This window comes from Crinia signifera, chromosome 4 (genome assembly GCF_055691185.1).
Source record: "Crinia signifera chromosome 4, ASM5569118v1, whole genome shotgun sequence".
In the NCBI taxonomy this organism is placed as follows: domain Eukaryota; kingdom Metazoa; phylum Chordata; class Amphibia; order Anura; family Myobatrachidae; genus Crinia; species Crinia signifera.
Window position 1 is genome coordinate 307400501 of NC_139220.1, and position 22109 is coordinate 307422609.

The following is a 22109-nucleotide window of genomic DNA, read 5'->3' on the forward strand; positions in this document are numbered from 1 at the left end:
TCGCTCCCTATTACATCTCGGCCAAGAAGTTATGTTTAGTCTTTATTAAAAATATATATATTATTAATACTATTTTCTATAAAATCGTGTTAAATATATTTTTAAGTCTATGCTTTATAACCTGATTTAATCACAAAAAATTACTTTCTGAATAGGGTTTTTTGGGAAAAATTTTTAGTGGTTAAAAGTAAATACTTTGAAATGGGATTAAAGATTTTTACATAAAATAGAAAATTATGTAACATAATAATAAAATCCTCTTTAGTAAAAACTATTATCTTACATGTATGTGTATGTATGTGTATCTCTAGAGAGATAATCAAAACCAGTTTGATTTTGAAGTGTAAATGATTGCCGCTTTAAAAAAAACTGGAGATTTCTTACCAAATCTCTTAATTTCTGAATCTCTCCAAATTTCCAAAAATCGCAATCCAAATCGCAAGAACCAGCAAAATATTTGCTAGCAACAGCTCTGTTTAAGTAACTTGCTTAGATTATTATTGATAATGTTTGCTATTTGGTGACAAGGCTTTTTATTGAGTCACATAACTGAGAGCAATTGCACCAAATCATCTACTTTTACTAATGAAATTATATTTCAAAACTTTAAATCGAAATTTAATTTTGAGGTAACATTCCAAAATCTAAATATTCAAACTTCATTGCATGGGAGCCGGGCACCAACCATTTAGATATATATTAGTAATACACGTCATAGTGGGTGCTTAGAAGATTGTGGTTGCGGCAGCGGCGGGCCAGTGTAATGATGTCCCCGCAGACTATCAGATCCAATCAACGACCACTGACATGGTAACAGGCAGCTGGTTGGCTGAGAGATAGCCATTCTTAACCTTCCAAATCAAAACACTGAAATCCGATCCTGGGATCTTAATGTTTTGGCTCGTTTTCAGATTTGAGCCCGGCAGAGGAACCGAGCTGGATCTCAGATCCCTTAATATTGGGTAGGTTTAATCAGATTTTTGAGAGCAATCAAAGTTAACAAAACATTTTATATTTATATCAGGTGATGAAGACAGTGAGTACATTGAAGATTCTGATATTCAATCAAGGTCCGAATTTCCAGAAAGTTGGCTCTGGAAGGTGGAGACAATGAATGAAAAACCAGATGCTGATGGGTAAATATCTTGTTCTCTTTGCAATCAGTAAACTTCTCATGCTGTAACTTAGCACATTACTCAGAAACAAAATGGGCTAATTAAAATAAACGTGTATTTACCACTTGCTTGGTGTGGCAGCATCAGGTGTTACAACACCAGGCTATGCTTTCCCTGACAGGGGCATAACCGTGCAACAATCTGTCTCTAAATCATGTTACATGCATCTAAAAAACATATCTAAAATTCATCTGTACCTTACAAAAGACACTGCAAAAACGCTAATCCATGCACTCATTATATCCCGCATTGACTATTGCAATAGCCTCCTTATCAGTCTTCCCAAGAAAAAGACTCTCACCACTACAATACATTTTGAAAGCAGCTGAGAGGCTGATCTTCCTAGCAAGACGCTCATCGTCTGCTGATCCACTCTGTCAGTCCCTCCATTGGTTGTCTGTACTGTATATTACCACATTCAGTATAAAATACTTCTACTTACATACAAAGTCAGTGCAGCATGGTTTTGTCTATTTAAGAAGGAATTTGTCTTTGTGAGTGAACCAGAATAAGGGCCTATAAATGTACTTTATTATCTTTGTGGCCGGAGAGCCCGGCACACGGGGTTAATGGCGGCTACAGCACTGAAGGGGTTAACTCTCCGTGCTTTGCCGTTATTCAGGACAAGGGCACTTGACATGTTTTAAACTGTATGAGTAGCACTGAGCTGGGACAGGACCCCATCTGCAGTGCTGATGTAAGTTGTAGCCTGCTGCTGGGCACCAGGCACAGATTATATGTACTTATGAAATATATGTTTGGCACTGAGCTAGGACTGCATCATATATTGTGTATATTGTATTGAATACTGAGGAATGCATTCTGGACTTACAATGCACTTTGTACATTTCTGGAGGAAGGAATTTAGCAAATCTTGGTGATGGGGAAATTAAATGCTAATCTGACCCTCTTGTCAGAAGGTCTGTGAGTGTCCAAAACACAGCAGGGAGTAGGCTCTGTGTCTGAAGCCCTGTGATAAGGAAATTTGTGTACCATATGTGATGGGTCCCTGAGCCCAGGACATCCTGTGTGTGAGGTGTTGATGAGGCACAGACATTTGTGTTTCGTTATGTAAACATGCTACCAGGAGATAAATATCTCCCCTGTTCCTGAAAGTTATATATTCTAAGGAAATTGGATTTATCCTTTGTAGTATGTAATCTTGGTTCGTTATGCACGGGAAGTAACGTATCAGATTGAGATGCAAATTGTAAATGTATGGGGGAGGATCTGACAATGTCAAAGAGTTTTCTGCCTATATAAGCAGGGCTCTGTGAGCCCAAAGTTGTACTTCTGCCTGTATCTGAATGCTGTAACAACATCTGTATGCTGTATACCTCTGAAAGGAGAAGGGATCTTTTCAGATCCATTGGCAATAAACCATCTTTTGCCCAAGAAGTCTGCTTCATCTGCGACCAACAGAATTAATGCAATAATTCCGTTCTCCGGCTGTTCTGGGTATAGCATCCAGCGTCTCCGAGTCTCCGCTCTGCCAGCTACCAAAGCAGAGGTCTGGTCCGTGACCAGTGGGGGACCAGTCGACACCAGCAGTGTGTCGACGCAGGTAGTACTCAGGGCCAGCGGTTGGGCCTGAGGAGGTATCCGTGGTTCCAGACGCCACGTAGAAGGAGTCTGGTGGTGGCAGCGATACCCCGCCCACTGCGTAGTGGGCGGAGTCAGTAACAGGCGGTTGCTGACGGTAACAGGGAATCCCCAATTGGCACGGTCCCGTGAGACCTGGTACCGCAATCTGTGGACCCGAAGGGCGTAGCCAGAGCTAAGGGCAGGCGTCCGGTCACAGAAATTGGTGGCAAGCCGGTGGGATAACCCAGGCGGCTCTTCAGTCACCCGATTGGAGAAGCCGAGTTACTCAGGGAGGAGTAACTGCAGCCAGGAGAACGCGCAAGATGGCGGACTTCAGCGGAATGTCGAAGGATGACCTCGAGATCGTGTGTCGGGAGAAGGGTGTGGATATCCCTTCCAAAGCAACTGTAAACGAAATGAGGGCGGCGCTCAAGCGCTTGGAGGAGTCGAGTCGGGAGGAGGTGCAGCACGCTGATGGTGACCGTGTCCAGGAGGACAGCCACACAGAGGACCTTCATCTGGACCCGGTGAGACTCACAAGCCCCGCCCCCTTTAGCAGCAGCCATGTTTCCCAACATTCCCTAGCAGGGCCAGGATCCCCGCGTCCCAGGGTGGACGGCGCGGATAGCCTAGCGGATCGGCTAGCGGAATTAGGGGAGAGGGCAACGGAACAAGAACGCATGCTCATCATTCGGATGTGGCATGCGGAGCGGGCACCACAGGCCGTGGTACACCGGGTGCCGTTGTCAGCTGCTACCCCCCGAGTGGGACGGATTCAGTTTGCCAAGTTTGCCGACAGCGATGGGGACATTGATGGACATTTGCAAGTTTTTGAGAGGACTTGTAAACTCCATGATTTGCCCAAACAGGAGTGGGTAAGACACCTTGTGCCCACCCTGCATGGAGAGGCCTTGGAGGCCTATCGAGGAGTGGCCAATGAGGACTGTGGGGACTATGATGTTGTCGCCAAGGCCCTCCTCCAACGGTTTTTTGTAACTCCTGAGTCCTACAGGAAAAAGTTTCGGGACTTGCCAAAGAATCCGGGCAGCACCCACGAGCAGTTTGCCACCCAGCTGCGGCAGTACTTGGTGAAGTGGGTGCAGGAATCAAAGGCCACAACCTGGGACAACCTGATTGATGTGATCTGCAGGGAGCAGTTCTACCGCAGGTGTGCCCAGGAAGTGAAGGAGTGGGTGCTAGATCGGGAGCCACCCAGTGTAAAGATGGCTGCCCAGCTAGCGGACAAGTATGTGGCAATTCGGTCACAGGGGCTGAAACGCCCAAGTAGCAGCCCACTACAAAGGACTGTACCACCAGGGGGACACCCCTCTTCAGCTCATCGCCCCCCAAAGCAAGCATCTTCCAACCCGGGTGCTCTTGGCCAGCAATCGCCCCGCAGCGTCCCTGCGAGTAATCAGGGATCATCGGAGCCCCGACTGGTCAAGAAGTGCTACAGCTGTGGGAAAATCGGCCATCTGAGGATGAACTGTCCCACACTGCTGGCACCCCAGATTCGCGCTACAATTCCGAGTGCTGGAGCCCAGCTTGCTTGCTTAACCCGTGGAGATGAGTCCACAGAGACTGTACCCCCTCCAGTCAGTCCGATGGAGTGTGGCGGGAAACAGGTGAACTCAGAGGAGAGGGTCACCTGCATGGCCACGCGGCCTCTACAGAATATGTGGCGGCACCTGCAGGCGGTCCAAGTGGGGCCCCTGCAGGGGGAAGGCCTGAGAGACTCTGGGGCCTCAATCACTGTGGTGAGCCCCAGACTGATTGATCCTGCTGCAGTATTGCAGGGTCGCACTGACAAAGTTACAATGGCAGATGGAGTGGAGCGAGAGGTACCCATGGCCAGAGTCTACCTGGATTGGGGGGCTGGACCAGAGTTGCGAGATGTTGCCGTCATGGATGGCCTCCCAACAGATGTAGTCCTGGGGAATGATCTTGGGGGTGGAATCGTTACTACATTTGCTAACGCCATCGCCTGGAGTCAAGCTGCCAGACTACAGTCCTTACCATCGACACCAGCACAGCCCAGCCCAGAGGAAAAGACCACAGCGGCCAGACAACTGCCAGCACAGCCAACCACAGCATCAACCAGCCCAGAGGAAAAGACTACAGCGGCTAGATCAGCGCATCTCCCCAGCATGCCTTTTGCCTCTGGTGTGCCTACGTCCCCTAGAAACGCAGAGGATGTGTGTGCCAGCTTGTTGTATCCTGTGGGGGTGCCCAGCAATGCTCCTGTTCCTAGTGGTTTGCCAACTCCGGCGGTGAGTATGAGTGACCACACTGACCTTTACATGACTGACCCAAACCAGAATGACCCTAGACATCCCAACCTAGATGCCCCTGTAGAGTGTCCCCCTTTAGGAGAAAGTGAGGGGCACTGGCAGGGGGTTCAGGAGGCTCCGCTCTCTGACCCATCCCTGACAGGCATACGGTGCCAAGCTCGCAGCGGCCTTGATGGGGTGGGGATGGGGAGTGTGCACGGGCAGGAAGGGTTCAGGCCCAGGGTAGTCAGGAAGGTAGAAGGGGATACACCAGAGGGGGTGGGTACCCCAAGACGTAGGTCCTTTGAGGAGGACAGGAGGGCAGGTCTGACGGTTGTTGCAGACGGGTGCCCGGGAGAAGTGACAGGGGTGCAGTGCCTGGAGGATAGTGTGGGAGGAGACAGGGGTAGGCCCAGACCAGGGAAGGTAGAGGCGACCAGAGGCTGTCCCCGGCCCACAACCCCCAGACAGGTACTGACCTTAGAAACTGTAAGGCCCTACAGACAAGTTGTCCCTGACTCTAGTTTGGTAGTGACGTCCCTTACAGTAGTGACTAGGAAGGGCCTTCCCAAGACAGTGGACTGTACACCTGCTTGTGTGTTGGCATTCCAGTCGCTGAAGGAGGCTCTGGTACCAGCTCCAGCGCTGATGACGCATATTTATTACCAGGACACTGTGGTACGGACTATTGCGTCACTGCACGGACTGGGAGCAGTACTGAGCCAAGAGGAGCCATATGGGCAGGAGCACCCTGTGGCTTGTGAGAGCAGAATACTGCTATGGTGGGAGGTGGGGTATGCCACAATTTGGACACACTGGGTGGCAATTGTGTATGCAGCAGACCAGCTTTGGCACAGATGGTGCCACTGGCACCCTACTGGTGTGAAGGAACACCCACCTGATGAAGGTTTGCCCCCTTCATTGGGGGAAACAGACAGACTGTTGTTGTGGGGCCTTGGACTTGGACACTGTGGTGACTGTGTGGACTTTCAGCACCAACCGGATATGGCCCACTGCAGTCTGGAGGAACTGTCTAGGCTGGGGCCAACACCCCCAGGCACTCCCAGTAACCCCCAAATGGGCTGCGGGACCAGGAGCCAAGTCGTTGGGACATGGCCCTCTGGTTTCCCGCTTGAAGGGGGGGGAAGAAGTGTGGCCGGAGAGCCCGGCACACGGGGTTAATGGCGGCTACAGCACTGAAGGGGTTAACTCTCCGTGCTTTGCCGTTATTCAGGACAAGGGCACTTGACATGTTTTAAACTGTATGAGTAGCACTGAGCTGGGACAGGACCCCATCTGCAGTGCTGATGTAAGTTGTAGCCTGCTGCTGGGCACCAGGCACAGATTATATGTACTTATGAAATATATGTTTGGCACTGAGCTAGGACTGCATCATATATTGTGTATATTGTATTGAATACTGAGGAATGCATTCTGGACTTACAATGCACTTTGTACATTTCTGGAGGAAGGAATTTAGCAAATCTTGGTGATGGGGAAATTAAATGCTAATCTGACCCTCTTGTCAGAAGGTCTGTGAGTGTCCAAAACACAGCAGGGAGTAGGCTCTGTGTCTGAAGCCCTGTGATAAGGAAATTTGTGTACCATATGTGATGGGTCCCTGAGCCCAGGACATCCTGTGTGTGAGGTGTTGATGAGGCACAGACATTTGTGTTTCGTTATGTAAACATGCTACCAGGAGATAAATATCTCCCCTGTTCCTGAAAGTTATATATTCTAAGGAAATTGGATTTATCCTTTGTAGTATGTAATCTTGGTTCGTTATGCACGGGAAGTAACGTATCAGATTGAGATGCAAATTGTAAATGTATGGGGGAGGATCTGACAATGTCAAAGAGTTTTCTGCCTATATAAGCAGGGCTCTGTGAGCCCAAAGTTGTACTTCTGCCTGTATCTGAATGCTGTAACAACATCTGTATGCTGTATACCTCTGAAAGGAGAAGGGATCTTTTCAGATCCATTGGCAATAAACCATCTTTTGCCCAAGAAGTCTGCTTCATCTGCGACCAACAGAATTAATGCAATAATTCCGTTCTCCGGCTGTTCTGGGTATAGCATCCAGCGTCTCCGAGTCTCCGCTCTGCCAGCTACCAAAGCAGAGGTCTGGTCCGTGACCAGTGGGGGACCAGTCGACACCAGCAGTGTGTCGACGCAGGTAGTACTCAGGGCCAGCGGTTGGGCCTGAGGAGGTATCCGTGGTTCCAGACGCCACGTAGAAGGAGTCTGGTGGTGGCAGCGATACCCCGCCCACTGCGTAGTGGGCGGAGTCAGTAACAGGCGGTTGCTGACGGTAACAGGGAATCCCCAATTGGCACGGTCCCGTGAGACCTGGTACCGCAATCTGTGGACCCGAAGGGCGTAGCCAGAGCTAAGGGCAGGCGTCCGGTCACAATCTTGCCTGCACAGTCTGTTTCCATTCAATATAGACTAAATGGGAGCATGTATCGGGATTGAATCGGCATTGAATGCGGCTATAAACCGGTTGCTTTTGATTCGATTTTGATTCTTTTCGCCTATATAAGCAAAATTTAATACAAAAATAGGCTAAATCAACCATGTGTGCACCCTATGAGAGATACTATGGCTAGCTGGAAACTAGAGATGAAGAAATCTAGATGCTCCTACATCCCACCCTAACACCCGCCCACTGTCACCACACACACACATGATCTTACTTTACCTGTGGCTATCGCTTGGATGGAGGATGATAGCGCATCTCCAGGTAAGCATAGTTTCCTGAGAAAAGCTGCTTTTGAGGGACTGCAGCTCCCGCCGACTGCAAGCTGCTATGTATTTACCTCCTCTCCATTCATACACCCTCCCGCCCTCTACGGTCAGCTGACGACCGTCGTCTCTCCTCCACCCTGATCACTGCTTCCTACGCTAGAGTTCAGGACTTTGCCCGTGCTGCACCCCTTCAGTGGAACACACTCCCTCGCTCCATTAGACTCTCCCCGACCCTGCAAAGCTTCAAACGGGCACTGAAAACTCACCTATTCATCAAATCTATCCCTGAAGCTGATTCTCCGACCCCCTACCTGCCTACATCCTGCTATAAAGCCACCGCCCACTTGCTTGCACCTCATGTCTGTCTCCCCTTCCTACAGGATTGTAAGCTCTTCCAAGCAGGGCCCTCTTCCTTCCTGTTGTCAAAGCCCTCTTCTCTTCACATTGCCATCACATGTGGTGACATCTTTCTTATCAATTTCCTAGCTCCCCACAGGTGATGGTAATCATACATTACCAGGGAAGTCCAGGAGCAGAGTCTTTTCTCCCTGAAGGAGAGGGTCAGGTAGGCAACCATGGTCTACCTGAACCACCCCTTCTTCGTTCCCTCTCTTCTCCACGTGCCGCTGGTGGTAGCCAGCCCAGTGCTGGATCTTTGCTGACCCTGACTTGAATACCCTAGGCATTTTCCTACTGCTAGCCTATTCTCAGATCTGGCTGTGTGCATGGGGTATGTATGTGTATATGTCCGTGTCCCAATCAGAACTTTGCCAGGTGCCCTCCGGTGGCCATTGGTGGCATTACTGAAGAGAGGAGTACAGAGATAGTAAGCCAGATGGAGTCAAGCAGCATTTCTATTTCAACATCTCAGCGCTTTATTCCACTTGTGTTCCTGACAAGATATAATATAATTTTCATATCATGTATTTTGTCATGGAATTTAAAGTTAAGGCTACCCCAGGGTGTATATGGTTTCCTGCTGTTGAATCCAAAAATATTTGTTTGTTTTTATTAACAGAATTTCATCCAAGAGTCTTTCTTTATTCTTAAAAGATTCAATAACCACATGGGAGGTCCTGGCTGTAAGCTTGTCTGAAAACAAAGGTAAGTACTCCCACCGGTTAGGACATGTATGATCTAAGGTCAGTAGAACATTTCCTCATGCTGGACATCTATGATTGTGGATCCAGATATTGAGCCTGATTCAGACTTGACTGCAAATGTAAGAATTTGGGGTGGACCGCGAGGAGAAGCCACCACCCAGACAGTAAGAGAAGACACCCCTAGCTAAATTGAGAGAGAACTGCATATGAATCACTCGTCGCTATGAATTTGCAAATCCATACGCAATTCCCAAACCATCTAACAGTTTCAGTAGGTCTGGGGCTTCCACTAATATGTGACTGAGACAGGCGATAATTGGTCAGCTATAATGTCACAGAACCTCCCAGAATGGTAGGTTACCACCCCTAAACGCAGACTTCTTGTCAGTCAAACTGCAAGCGGATTACGTTTGACACATTCGGTAAATGGTCCGTGTTGACGTCACAGACCTTCATCAAAAATTCTCGGACGAGCCTGCGTTTTTTCCACCAGTCCAGAAAACCGCAGGTTACCGCCCAGACGCCAGCTTCCTGGTAGTCAAAGATAACGTCTATGATCCAAATGCATTTTCTGTCACTTATTTCCTCTTGCGCATGCACAATGCATAGGTTACGCATGGTCAATAATTCGATAATTGCTAGATTTTTTAATTCTCTAATTAGCGATCAACTCTGAATCATGCCCATTGGTTCATATGGGAGATAAGGAATGTGATTTAAAGTATCATGGTTGTTAACGCTCACATAAGAAATGTGCTGTATGACAATAGCAGAGGTGGAACTACCATTGGTGCTGCAGGTGCAGTGGGCCCCTGAGGAATATTAATTGTATTGTTAAGGGGGAGGGGAGACATTGTAGAGCTTGTACGAGAGGGGAGGTGGACATAGTACGTATGGAGAGGAAGATGACCTGGTCAGCTGCATTGCGGATATATTTATATACTTTATTGGTGGGTCCCCACTTTCCCAGGCTGATGGTTCAGCAAAGGGACTTTATGCAAAAAGTGTTTCCCAGCTGTGGCATGACACTGCCTGCTGTTGGAGACTAGTGCTGTTTTCAAAAATACTGGAGATCCCCAGTCTTTTTGTCCCCTGTATTTTCGGAACCAGGACCAGTCCAAGAGCCAGGTGCTGGTTTCTTAAACACAGATTCCCACTATTTTTCCCCCTCATATTTGGGGAACTAGGACCTGCTCAATGAGCCTGTGGCTGGTTATGCTCGGTGGGGGGGACCACCCACTTTTTTTTTTACATTTAAACACATTTTTGGACAGAACCATGCACGGATCTCACTGATCTATGCATGGTTCTGGCAGAAATCTGTGCATGGTTCTGTCAAGCTCGCCAGCCTGGACCTGGTCTATGTTTACCAAAAATCGCACCCTATTACATTTGCGGTTTTGATGTTTTCTATGAGAAAATATCTGGATGCGATTTGTAATGTGTGATTTTTTTGTTTTAGACAACGTTTGATTTTTACCACAAAATGCACCCTATTACATATTGCGATTTTCTGAAAATGTACGAATTTGGTAATTTTTTTGCCAAAAATCGCACCCTATTACATCTTGCTCATAATGTCTCTTCTTTTTTTTTGCAACTTCATTGACAGGTATCTGTGTGTCTAAACCACATGAGATCACAGTTTTCACAAACTTCTTCATTGACCTGAAGCTGCCATATTCTGTGGTGAGGAATGAACAAGTTGAGTTACGAGCCATTCTTTATAACTACGGCAACAGCGCACAAAAGGTAAGTCAACCAGTTCATAGAAAAAGTCACTTACACCTCCACGCTGCAAATCCTCTAGTGCAATGCCACATGCCGACTGTACTTGGTATCAAGGAATTACCGAGATGTTTGAGTCAAGTTGGTGGACCCTATATAGATACAAAAATTTGCAATGCATTGGTAGCCATTGGGAAGATGTTCCGTGCTGGATTATGTTCATATACAGCACCCGCAGTCTAAAAATGACTGACTCAATTAGGACAACATTAAATAAATGGGTCATAGAAGATAAGATGTTACATAGACATCCCATTGTTTGCTGTCTTTTTTGATGACCATCTCTGTGGAGACAAAGTATGAGTCCATTCTATGAATTTGATGAATTTGAATTTTGAATTTGAATTTGATTTGAAATAAATTATCCTTAACTGACCAATACTGTATCCCCTGAGAAATGTACAGTATTTGAGTTGAATTTAATGAAGGTATTATGGTAAATAGTTTGAAAACAATTTCCTATGGTGTGGCAATTTCCCTCTCACCGACACGCTTGGTTTGGAGAGAAGTTTGAAGTCCATAAGCTTCAGGAGATATAGATTTTCATGTGGCAATCTTAAGGACTGTAACTTGAGTGCGCACCTATAAAAGGGAATGGGCCAATGGAAAAGACGGTGTCTAGGTAGACAGTCAACAGGTCAACATTAAAATGTCGACCTGCACAAGGTCGACATCCACCAGGTTGACCATGAAAAAAGTTTGACATGCCTAAGGTCAACATTGACAAAAGGCTGAGGGAAGCAAAATGCTGACACAGAAATAAGTTGAAGAAGTCTGACAGGACTAAGGGCCTGATTCTGGTTGACTTGCTAGCTAGCGAAAATCGCTGCTTAGCAAGCCATACAATGCCGCCCGCCGGGCAAGCGAATGCCCACCCCCCACGAGTTCTGAACACTCCCGCCGCATTGGGCATGGATGTTTTTTCATTTCTAAGTTATGATTATCAGTTGTACCCCTAGATGTTTTTTTTTTCCCTATAGATGCTTGTCCAACCTTAATTTAAATGTATTTTTTTTGTGCTTGCCGACACCAATTCATCCGGAAGAGAGTGATAAAACCCTTATGTGTTTTATCTGTTCATTAAACTGATTATAGTTTTTTATTTGCTGACCTGATGTTTTTAGAAATTCACATTTTAAAGTGTTTTATAGGCGCCATTAGATTTTATATTCATATGACACCATTGGTCTCTTTTGCCCCTATCCACCCTTTACACATAAAAAGGCTGACATGTTTTTTATATTGTTTCTCAGTGTCGACACTATAGCTAGCCATGATTTGGGCCATGATGAGAGTCCTTGAGGATGTTAAAACTCATGTCGGCATTGACCTATGTCAACCATTGCCATGTCGACCATTGCCATGTCAACCTTTTGCCAATGTCGACCTCAGAAAAGATGGTTTAATCCCATTCATACTATTGGTCCATACCGCCCTTTCAGTTATGAAAAGAAAAGTAATGTTTGCCGAAATAAATCTTTATTACCTCTCAAGTTCAGCATCTATTTGGCGTTCTGTAGGTGCGCGTGGAGTGGACTTATAATGAAAACTACTGCAGTCTCTCCACTGCTAAAAAGAAGTACCGCCAAGAGGTGTACATCGAACCTGAGTCTTCGGTGGCTGTCCCATTTATCGTTGTGCCGCTGACCTTGGGAGAGCAAGATGTTGAGGTGAAGGCAGCTGGTCAGTCAGCCGCAGATGGTGTCAAGAAGAAGCTGAAGGTCGTGGTGAGTAGATGGTTGTGCTGCTCAATGTGCTTTTGGAAATAAAGTTTCACTGAGAAGTAACAAACAAAAAGGGGCAGATTGGAAACTGAAAGTGGCCCTGGAGTATTTTGTAGAGTTGGACCAACATGGGCAGCTCGAGAGGTATAACATGACATGTAGTCATGGAAGCATCACTGGATGGCAGAGTTACAGTACTGCAGAGATGGAATAACAGAATGAATGAGGACAATGAAGTGTAATGACTACTGATGGCTGCCTAACTGTAACATGACAGTTAGAAGCTAATCGGCTGATAATTTATCTCTCGCCATTTTATCACTCTCTAAGGTTTCGTACATCTCACCCTAAATGCCTTGGTAATAGAGTGCAAATTGATCATCAATCAGTAAATCTCATTAGTCTTCATGATTCCAACTTCATCAGACTCCATTTCACATCTTTCAAATGCATAAATCTTTTGTTTCAGCCGGAAGGAAGACGCGTAACAGAGATTTTGAAATCGGTAATATTGGATCCAGAAGAAAAGGGCAAAGGTCTGTATTACCACTCACTGTCAGTTTTCAAAATTGTATAGTGTCATTTTTAAATAATATAATTGTTGGGTTTGATTGGATACTGCAGGCCAGGGGTTCAATAATTAGGGAAACCTTAGTGCAGAGAGAGGACACTCTGGGCTAGTGCCATTGGAGATGGGAAAGGACTATGGGGCAGATGTATTAAGCCTGGCGAAGAGATAAAGTGGAGATAAAGTGAAAGGAGATAACACACCAGCCAATCAGCTGTGTTTTAAATATGACAGTTGGGAGTTGATTGGCTGATGCGCTGTCTCCTTCCACTTTATCTCCACTTTATCTCCAGTTTATCTCTTCGCCAGGTATAATATATCTGCCCATCAGAGAGAAGACTGTTCCAGCAAGAGCTGAGGTAGAAGAGATGATAGAGTGCATTTGTGGACTGAATACATTTCCCCCAAAACCAAAGCTTAAGAGAGAGTGTATAATGAAAGGCCATGGAACTGTATTGAAGGCCTTCTCAGCATTGAGCGAAAGGAGAAGTGAGGGGAGATTGACAGAGTTTGCATGATACTGTATATTTAATATTATCAATGGTTTGACAATAGTGGGAATTGTCAAGCCCTTGAATAGTTGGAAGAATAGTGTTTAATTTGTGGCAAAGAGATTGAGACTGGTGTTTAACAGAGAGATCAGCGTATAGTTAGTAACCAATTGTGGTTGTGGCCTTAGAGGTATCTGGTGGAAAGAAGCTGCCCTCGCGGGGTTGTTTAGTAGAGTTAGCGAGGTGAGGAACTAGCAAGTTCTGACAGGTATTATGGTAGGAGAAGGGGAGATCATCTGGGCCTGGAGACTTTGATGGTTTCTGTAACTTGCGATCATGTGAGACCTCTTCCTCAGTTATATGAAGTGTCTCAGAAGTAGAGGAATGGATCTAAACTAGATTGCAAGAAGTCATAGGGTGACAATTAATAGGATGCAATTGCACCGTATCGCACTTTTTAAAATCCCATTTTCTTGCCTGAATTTGTATATTTAATGAGATGCGAATTTGTGGCAAAAAAACTGCGATATGGTGCCGTTTTTATTCATGGAAAAGTACAATTTTTAGTTCTGAAAATGTGCGATCTTGAGGACAAGTGCGATTTTGAGTTAAAAAAAAAAAAAACAGCCCGGGGCTCATTGAGCCGGACCTAGTTCCAAAAATATGGGGGACAAAAAAGTGTTAAGGGTCCCCCGTATTTCTGAAACCAGTCCCAGACTCTTGGATTGGTCCTGGTTCCAAAAATACAGGGGACAATAAAAACTGGGGTTCCCCCGTATTTTTGAACCAGCACCAGCAACATCCCGTGGTGTCAAGCCACATCTGGGCGACAACTTTTACATAAGGTCCACTGGCCGTATCATGCGCACCGTGGCTGGTCAGCCCTGGACGGGGTACCTGGGGGAGTGGGGACCACCCCAATAAAAGGGTCCCCCCCCCCAGGCTAGGCTTCACCCATCCAGGGCTGAAGCCCAGGGCTGTCTCCGGTGTCTGTGGGCTGTGGACGCCAGGCTGATATACATAAAAGTGTAAAAAACCTATTGCTTTTTACAGGTAAACTAAAAGTCCCAACAGGCCTCCCCCGCATGCTGGGACTTGGCAAACCACAAGTCCCAGCATGCGGGGCATTAATGGGCCCCCTTGAACTTATAGTTCACCTGTAAAAAGAATGTTTAAATAAAAACACACACATATATATATATATATATATATATATATATGTATATATACTGAACTGTATGCTTGACGATGGGGGGTTGCACCTCAAAATGTTGCAATAAACAGATGTTACCTGTCACCAAGTACTGGAGTGCCGTATGGTGAGTTAACCCTCTAGGGCAGGGATGGGGAACCTTCGGCCCTACAGCTGTTGTTGAACTACATATCCCAGCACGCCCTGCAACAGTTTTAGCATAGCATGGCCAAATAGCAAATCTGTAGCAGGGCATCCTGAGATGTGTAGTTCAACAACAGCTGGTGGGCCGAAGGTTCCCCATCCCTACTCTAGGGGTTTTATCTATACCATATTACCATATGTTCAACTTACAAGGGCACCCAGGCTGTTGATTCATCTACTAACAGTTCTGGTTCTATTACAATACAATCATCTAGATAGATAGATAGATAGATAGATAGATAGATAGATAGATAGATAGATAGATAGATAGATAGATAGATAGATAGATAGAATCTTCAGTTGGCGGCACTCAGAAATAATTCATAGCAACAACAGGAGCATATAAAATATGTTTCAAGGTATTTTCACCTCATCATCAGGATAAAAGTGAAATACAAAAGATATACCTTATAAAGTGGAACCCCAATGTCAGGGCATGTTGGATAATGTAGAATGTTTTTGTTTTTTTAAACAGGTGGCTTGCAAGAAGAATTTGTCCCATCGGTGAATGCAAAAAATATTGTTCCCAAAACAGAAAGTGAAACAATTGTCACCATCCAAGGTAAAAAAAAAAAAAAAGTAATCTCCTCTGCAAACAACTTGGGTAGGTAAAGACGACGGCACCTTCCAAATGGCGAAACCAGTTTGGCATACACAATGGACAGGACGGCGGCACTCAGCTAGAGAAATAGAGTCCCAGAGACGGATTATATACCTGGTAAAGATATAAAATCCGTCTCTGGGACACCATTTCTCTGGTTGAGTGCCGCAGTCTTGCCCATTAAAATCAAAAAGTTTGTCAAATAGAGAGCTGTGTTCTCTATATTGTGCAGGAACTCCAATAAGTGAAATGGTGGAGAAATCCATTGATGGGGCCAGTATCAACCACCTGATCACAGCTCCCGGGGGATGCGGAGAACAGAATATGATGAGCATGACTCCGACTGTAATCGCCACACATTTCCTAGATTCCACTGGCCAATGGGAGAAAGTAGGAGTCCATCGCCGAGAACAAGCCATTCAGTTCATCAAAAATGGTAAGAAAGCGACCAGGTTCTAGGATGCAATGGATTTCAAACAAGGCTTTATTGATCTAAGTGACAACAAACAACAAAAAGTATAATGAGGTATATTCAGTTACAATAACATTACAATGCCAATATTTTTTACTTTGCTTTAAAACAGGTCTAATTACTCAGAAGGCATTTTGTAAAGCAGACTCCTCATACGGCGCCTGGATCCAACATCCATCCAGCACATGGTAATATCAGCCTATATCCTATCTGTGCAATATGTGAATGGGTTTGGTTTATTAGGTGTATATATAGTAGAAAAAAAAGGTTAATAGTGTCTAGGTGGTTCCCAAAAACTTGACATTCACAAGGTTGACATTAAAAAATGTCAACATCAGCAAAAGGTCAACATGAGATTTTTTTCCATTATAGTCCCGGTGAATAGTGTGGCCAATCCCGGGATCGGGATCGGCGGGATCCCGGGATTTGGCCTAAAAATGTCCGGGATTTCAATCCCGGGATTGGAGAATCCAATCCCGGGATTTCGGGATTAGACTGCGCATGCGCAGTCTAATGCCGGGCAGCGTCTGAGCACTCGCTCAGACGCTGCCCGGCTGTTCCCGTAACCTGACCCGGCGTGCGGCCTGCGTAGCGTGACAGTAGAGGTCACGCTGCGCAGGCCACACGTCACCAGTGACCGCCTGCCCGCCTACCCGCCTCTTCTCCGCCGCCCGCCAGCACGCCGGCCTGACTCAGCCCGCCTGCCCGCCTCCGCCTGCCCGCCTCTTCTCCGCCGCCCGCCTGCCTGCCTCCGCCCGCCTGCTGTCTTCTATGGAGGTGCACTTGCCGGGATAAACCGTGCACCTCCAAACCCACTCCCGGCCGCCCGCCCGCCCGCACCCTAATGTAAGTAGATGTGCGGGTCGGCCGGGGTGGGTCCTATGCTAAAAATGTTTTTTTTTGGTGTGGATGCCAATCCCGGGATTGAGCATTTTTCATTCCCGGATCCCGGGATTGAAAAAATGCCCCGGGATTGGCATCCCTACCGGTGAAGGGTAAAGTATGCAAAAAAGCTGAAAAAATTTAAGAAACTTTTGAAAAAATGCCGACCATATGATATATTGCCCATTATCATGTTGAGCAACAGCATGCAACCTATTGACTCTCATCCTATTTACTGCCTTCCGAAAGTCCTGATACCTTTTTGAACATTTTTGATATTTCTCTTTTAAATCTCTTCTCTGCTTCTAATTTGTATCATTAACATTTAATCTGGTATCATTATTCCCAGCTATACCAAGTATTCAACACCTTTATGTGTGTGTTTCCTTATAAACCAACCAACATTTATCATGTTAACCTTTACATGTGATCTGTAAACATCTACTTGTACATAAAAAACACATGGGGATTATTCTGGTTCACTCCTTCTGGCAAACTCCTTCTCAAATGGACAAAACCATATGTACTGCCGGTGGGGTAGATGTTACTTGTGCAGAGAGAGTTAGATTTGGGCGGGGTTATATTTCAAAGTGAGATCTATATTGCAGTGTAAAAATAAAGCAGTCACTATTTTCCCTACACAGAAACAAAATAACACACCCAAATCTAATTCTCTATGCACATTTTACATCTGCCCCCCTGCAGTGCACGTGGTTTTGTCCATTTAAGAAGGAATTTGCCAGAAGGAATGAACCAGAATAATCCCAATTTTTTCCCCAGCACACTGATTCCCCCAGCACACTTAAACACTAAAATAAAGACAACAGTGCTGGTATTTAAATTTTCTGTCAAAGGTATAATTGACAAGTAATAATTAAATGTAGTAGATGCACTAAAGAACAGACAGGAAAGAACCAAGCACACACTTAACCAAACATCAGGGCCGGGTTAACAATGGGGCTGATGGAGCTACAGCTCCAGGCCCATTCTCCAAATAGGCCCATTCTGTAGCTGAGGGCCAGAGCTTTCCAACGAGCCCAGCCCCGTGTCGGTAGCCTCCCGGGAACCAGAGATACCGACAGGCAAACCTGGAACGTTTTCCCCATAGGATAACATGGGACCCGCTAATTCCGACCTCCACCCGGTTCCAACGGCTGCCAGTTCCCCCTCCGGCATCACAGAAGCTTGAGGTTGATCTCAGTCGAACCCAAATCGCTGGGCCTTCAATCTGATACCTGGTCCATATGGGTTCATTGGTTCTAGAGATATTGCGGGTAAATTTTTTTTCATTTCTGAAATGTAATTTCATGGCTGTTCATGTTGTTTGACAGATTTCTTTGGAACCAAATGGCCCAGTTTCACGGGACCAAAATCATTTGAAGCCTACATGTAAATCGGTCAGTTGGTTCCGAAGATGTAGCTGGTTGTTTAAAGGGGGACTGGGGTTGTTTTCTCTCCCCCTCACACAAAAAAATGCAGGGACTAGGCTGGTGTAAAACGGTCCAGTCCAGGAATGTCCCTGCATGATCTTGGGGCCATATTCCCGGGTAAATCCCTGCATTTTCTGGTGTGAAAGGGGTATTATTACAAATAGCCGGGACATGCAGTGCTCTGAATACAGCCAGGCAGCCCCCTGCTCTCTGCCCAGCTGTCAATGGCTGTCATTTCTGCCCGGCGGCGGCTATCCCCAGTTACCGCAAGCATGTATTCCCCCTTGGCAATGAGCATGTAATCCCACATGGCAATGAGCATGGAATCCCTGGCAATAAGCATGGAACCCCTGGCAATGAACATGTTGGTAAGCAACACTTAAGTAGCATCATTTTTCATAGGCATTATGGTGTTTGGCATAATACGTAATGGAGAATATGGTGTTTGACTTAACATGTAACAGGCATTATGGTGTAAATTTTTAATGCACGCCTTCAGCGCGCAATGCCCCTATTTGTGAAGCATATTGTGCATTATTGCTCAATCTGTTTGGTATAATAATGTGTATTTTGGCTCAATCCATGTGGCAAAATGTGTATTTTGCCTTAATCTGTGTGCCATAGTGTGAATTTTGGCTCAGTCAGTGTGAATTTTGACTCATTCCATGTGGCACAATGTGTAAGAGGCAAGTACAGTATAAGGGGGTTACTATTGTATTGCATGATTTGGTACTTGTTTCCTAGCACGGCCACACCGATCATGATCGTGGGCATCGTTAGTAAAAATCGGGGGCATCGCGGCCATCGCATGCACTAAAAAATTGGGTGATATGGTACCGACGCGATGCCCGCGATTTCCCATAGGAAACAATGTTAAATGCCTCAATTTACCCGTGATGCCCCCGATTTCCCATAGGAAACAATGTTAAATGCCTCAATTTACCCAAATCATCATAGGGAACAATGGTAAATGGGCCAGAAACCCCCCAAAACACCCCTGAACAGTGAAATGTCCCCCCAAAAGTAGTTAACGCCACCCCACGATCAACGTGAACCCGAAGCGTGGCGAGCGGCGGCGGTATGCGTCCTCCGACCTTTTCATACCCCCACTATCCACGTCGGCGTGGAGTTGAGAATAGAATAGTGTGGCGAGCGCAGCGAGCCACCGAGCCCGACGCGTGGCGAGCGCACGCGGATACCTGTGAAGCACGCGATGGGACGCGTTTACCTGTGAAGGTATCCGCGTCCGCTCGCCACGCTTCGGGCTCGGTGGCTCGCTGCGCTCGCCACACTATTCTATTCTCAACTCCACGCCGACGTGGATAGTGGGGGTATGAAAAGGTCAGAGGACGCGTACCGCCGCCCCTCGCGGGCTCGCTGCGCTCGCCACGCTTCGGGTTCGCGTTGATCGTGGGGTGGCGTAAACTACTTTTGGGGGGACATTTCACTGTTCAGGGGTGTTTTGGGGGGTTTCTGGCCCATTTACCATTGTTCCCTATGATGATTTGGGTAAATTGAGCCATTTAACATTGTTTCCTATGGGAAATCGGGGGCATCGCGGTTAAATTAAGGAATTTAACATTGTTTCCTATGGGAAATCGGGGGCATCGCGTCTGGACCATTTAAGCCTTTTTTAGCCGCCTGCGACGCGACGGACACGATTTTGACTTTTTTCAATGCATTTCAATGGTAAATCGGGGGCATCGAGTCGGTCGCGTCGCAGACCACTAAAAATTACACCCGATGCCCGCGATTGTGGCCGTGCTAGGAAACAAGTACCCATGATTTGTATAAGTGGTATATGGTGTGGTAAATTTAGGTAGCCACATAAAAGGTGCTGAAATGTTGTCTACCAAGTTTCGGCTTTCAGTATTTTTTTTATGACTGGAATGCTGCCTCGCCCTGCAAATATCTTAGAACATCGGTATCCTGCATGTGCACCTTTGGAGGGCACCCGCCAATATATCTCCCAGGCATATATAATTAGTTGAAAGTATTTACACAAATACAGACACACCCATGAGCAGACCACCCAAACAGAACACTGGTCACGCCCCCCACATTATTCGGTTCTGGCCGCAACCCCTATTATTGTGCATAATAGGCCATTGATAATTTTCAGCTCCAGGCCCATTTATACCTTAATCTGGCTCTGCCAAACATTGGTGTTCAACTCTTGCTGGACAATTGGTTTACGACATTCTCCATTGCAAGGACAGCGTACCCACTAAGCCTAAAACTTGACAAACATACTACTATTTTTTACTGCTACACACCAAAACACAGACCACACACAGAAAGGGGTGCAAAAAAATGAAAAAACATAACAAAAACAAAGCTATCCTGCCTCACACTAGCAACTAACTTTTACTCTAAGCCAGCTTTTTTCAATGCCTTGAGCTGTTCTCAAGTGTGCCACCAGATCTATTTTTGTTACCTGTGGGGACCAATGTGATTGTTTATTTTTTCATATTGGGGCTAATAGGTTTGTTTTTTTATTCCTGTTGGGGCCATTGTGTTTTCCCTGTAGTGTTCTAAAGGTGTGCTTTGGCAATTTAAAAATCTTGTTTGGTGTGCTGCGACTTGAAAAAAGTTGCTCTAGGCACTTATCCCCACTAGACACTTATAGGCTGTTTGAATTAAATGGATTTCCTGTGTAATATTATCACAAAGGGGTAATATTAGCACACAATGGCAATACTAAAATCTCCTTGGGGTTAAATATCCCTTAAGGTGCCCATACACATTACAATTATTGTATACAATATTGTATACAATATCGCATCTCATTGCATCTCGGTTTTGCGATGAGATGAGATCTAGTACAAAAAGTATGTGCTGCACATACTTTTTGTACTAGATCTCATCGCAAAACCGAGATGCGATGAGATGCGATATTGTATACAATATTGTATACAATAATTGTAACGTGTATGGGCACCTTTAAGCTGTGTACACATGGGGCAATATTTAGCACATATCACTGGCAATATGGTGCAAGCAACAAGGTCTCATAACTTGTTCTAGGCATACTTAAAAGGTAGATGCTCTCATTGTGGTAACGTGCAACTGTCTGTGGATGATCTGGGAAACCGTACTTGTTAAAACAAAATAAAGAAATATATTTCATCCAAAATACTGCTACATCCACCTGTTCCTCAATAATACCTTTTTAGATCCCTTCCCACGAATATGTTCAGTTATGTCTCATTTGTGTAATATATGGATGATCTGTTCAGTTTTTGTTTAGTGTTTTTTTTTTAAAACCCAACACCTGAACTTTTGGGTTTCTGTTTAAACCGAGTCTTTGCTCAAGTCACTTTGGGGTCGGACTTCAGTATATCTGATTCTTGCATACTTCTTTATTTTGCACATAAGTGCCTCTCTGAGGATTTCAGGTGCCATTTCACCATAAATGTTTTTATTGTTAATAATACTGTAGATATAATAGCAGGTCCAAAATGACATGGTTTTAGCTGTTTTGATTAGTTTTACATGAATCCAAAACAAAAACTACAAGCCAACCAAAATACTTGAGGGCGGTTTTTTCAAACCATACCAAAACACAAGGGTCCACCCAGATATAGAGAAAACATTGTTTGTCATGTATTAAGCACGTGTAAATACTTACTGTGTATGTGTTTATAAATGCAATGTAAATTGCAATGGATGGATCTCCCAATGGGGCAGATGTATTAAGCCTTAACAAGAAATAAATGCAAGGGTGATAAAGAGAGCTAAACGTCCAGCCAATCACCTGCTAACTGCCATGTTACAGGCTGTGCTTGAAAAAAGTCAATGAGGAGCTGATTGGCTCCTTGCATTTAACTCTTGTTAAGGCTTAATACATCTTCCCCTATGGTTGTTGCCCTTTGTT

At 45.5% G+C, this 22109-nt stretch overlaps 1 protein-coding gene across 1 annotated transcript in view; it reads left to right on the plus strand.

Annotated features, from left to right (window-relative positions):
- LOC146075784 (complement C3-like) overlaps positions 1-22109 on the plus strand; it is a 172236-nt gene that overhangs the window by 99102 nt on the left and 51025 nt on the right. Inside the window, exons 18-25 of the mRNA XM_083185378.1 lie at positions 1025-1136; positions 8796-8881; positions 10493-10632; positions 12189-12395; positions 12862-12928; positions 15323-15409; positions 15681-15884; positions 16033-16108. Coding sequence (XP_083041504.1) covers positions 1025-1136; positions 8796-8881; positions 10493-10632; positions 12189-12395; positions 12862-12928; positions 15323-15409; positions 15681-15884; positions 16033-16108 — 979 coding nt within the window. The remainder of the gene's footprint in view (positions 1-1024; positions 1137-8795; positions 8882-10492; positions 10633-12188; positions 12396-12861; positions 12929-15322; positions 15410-15680; positions 15885-16032; positions 16109-22109) is intronic.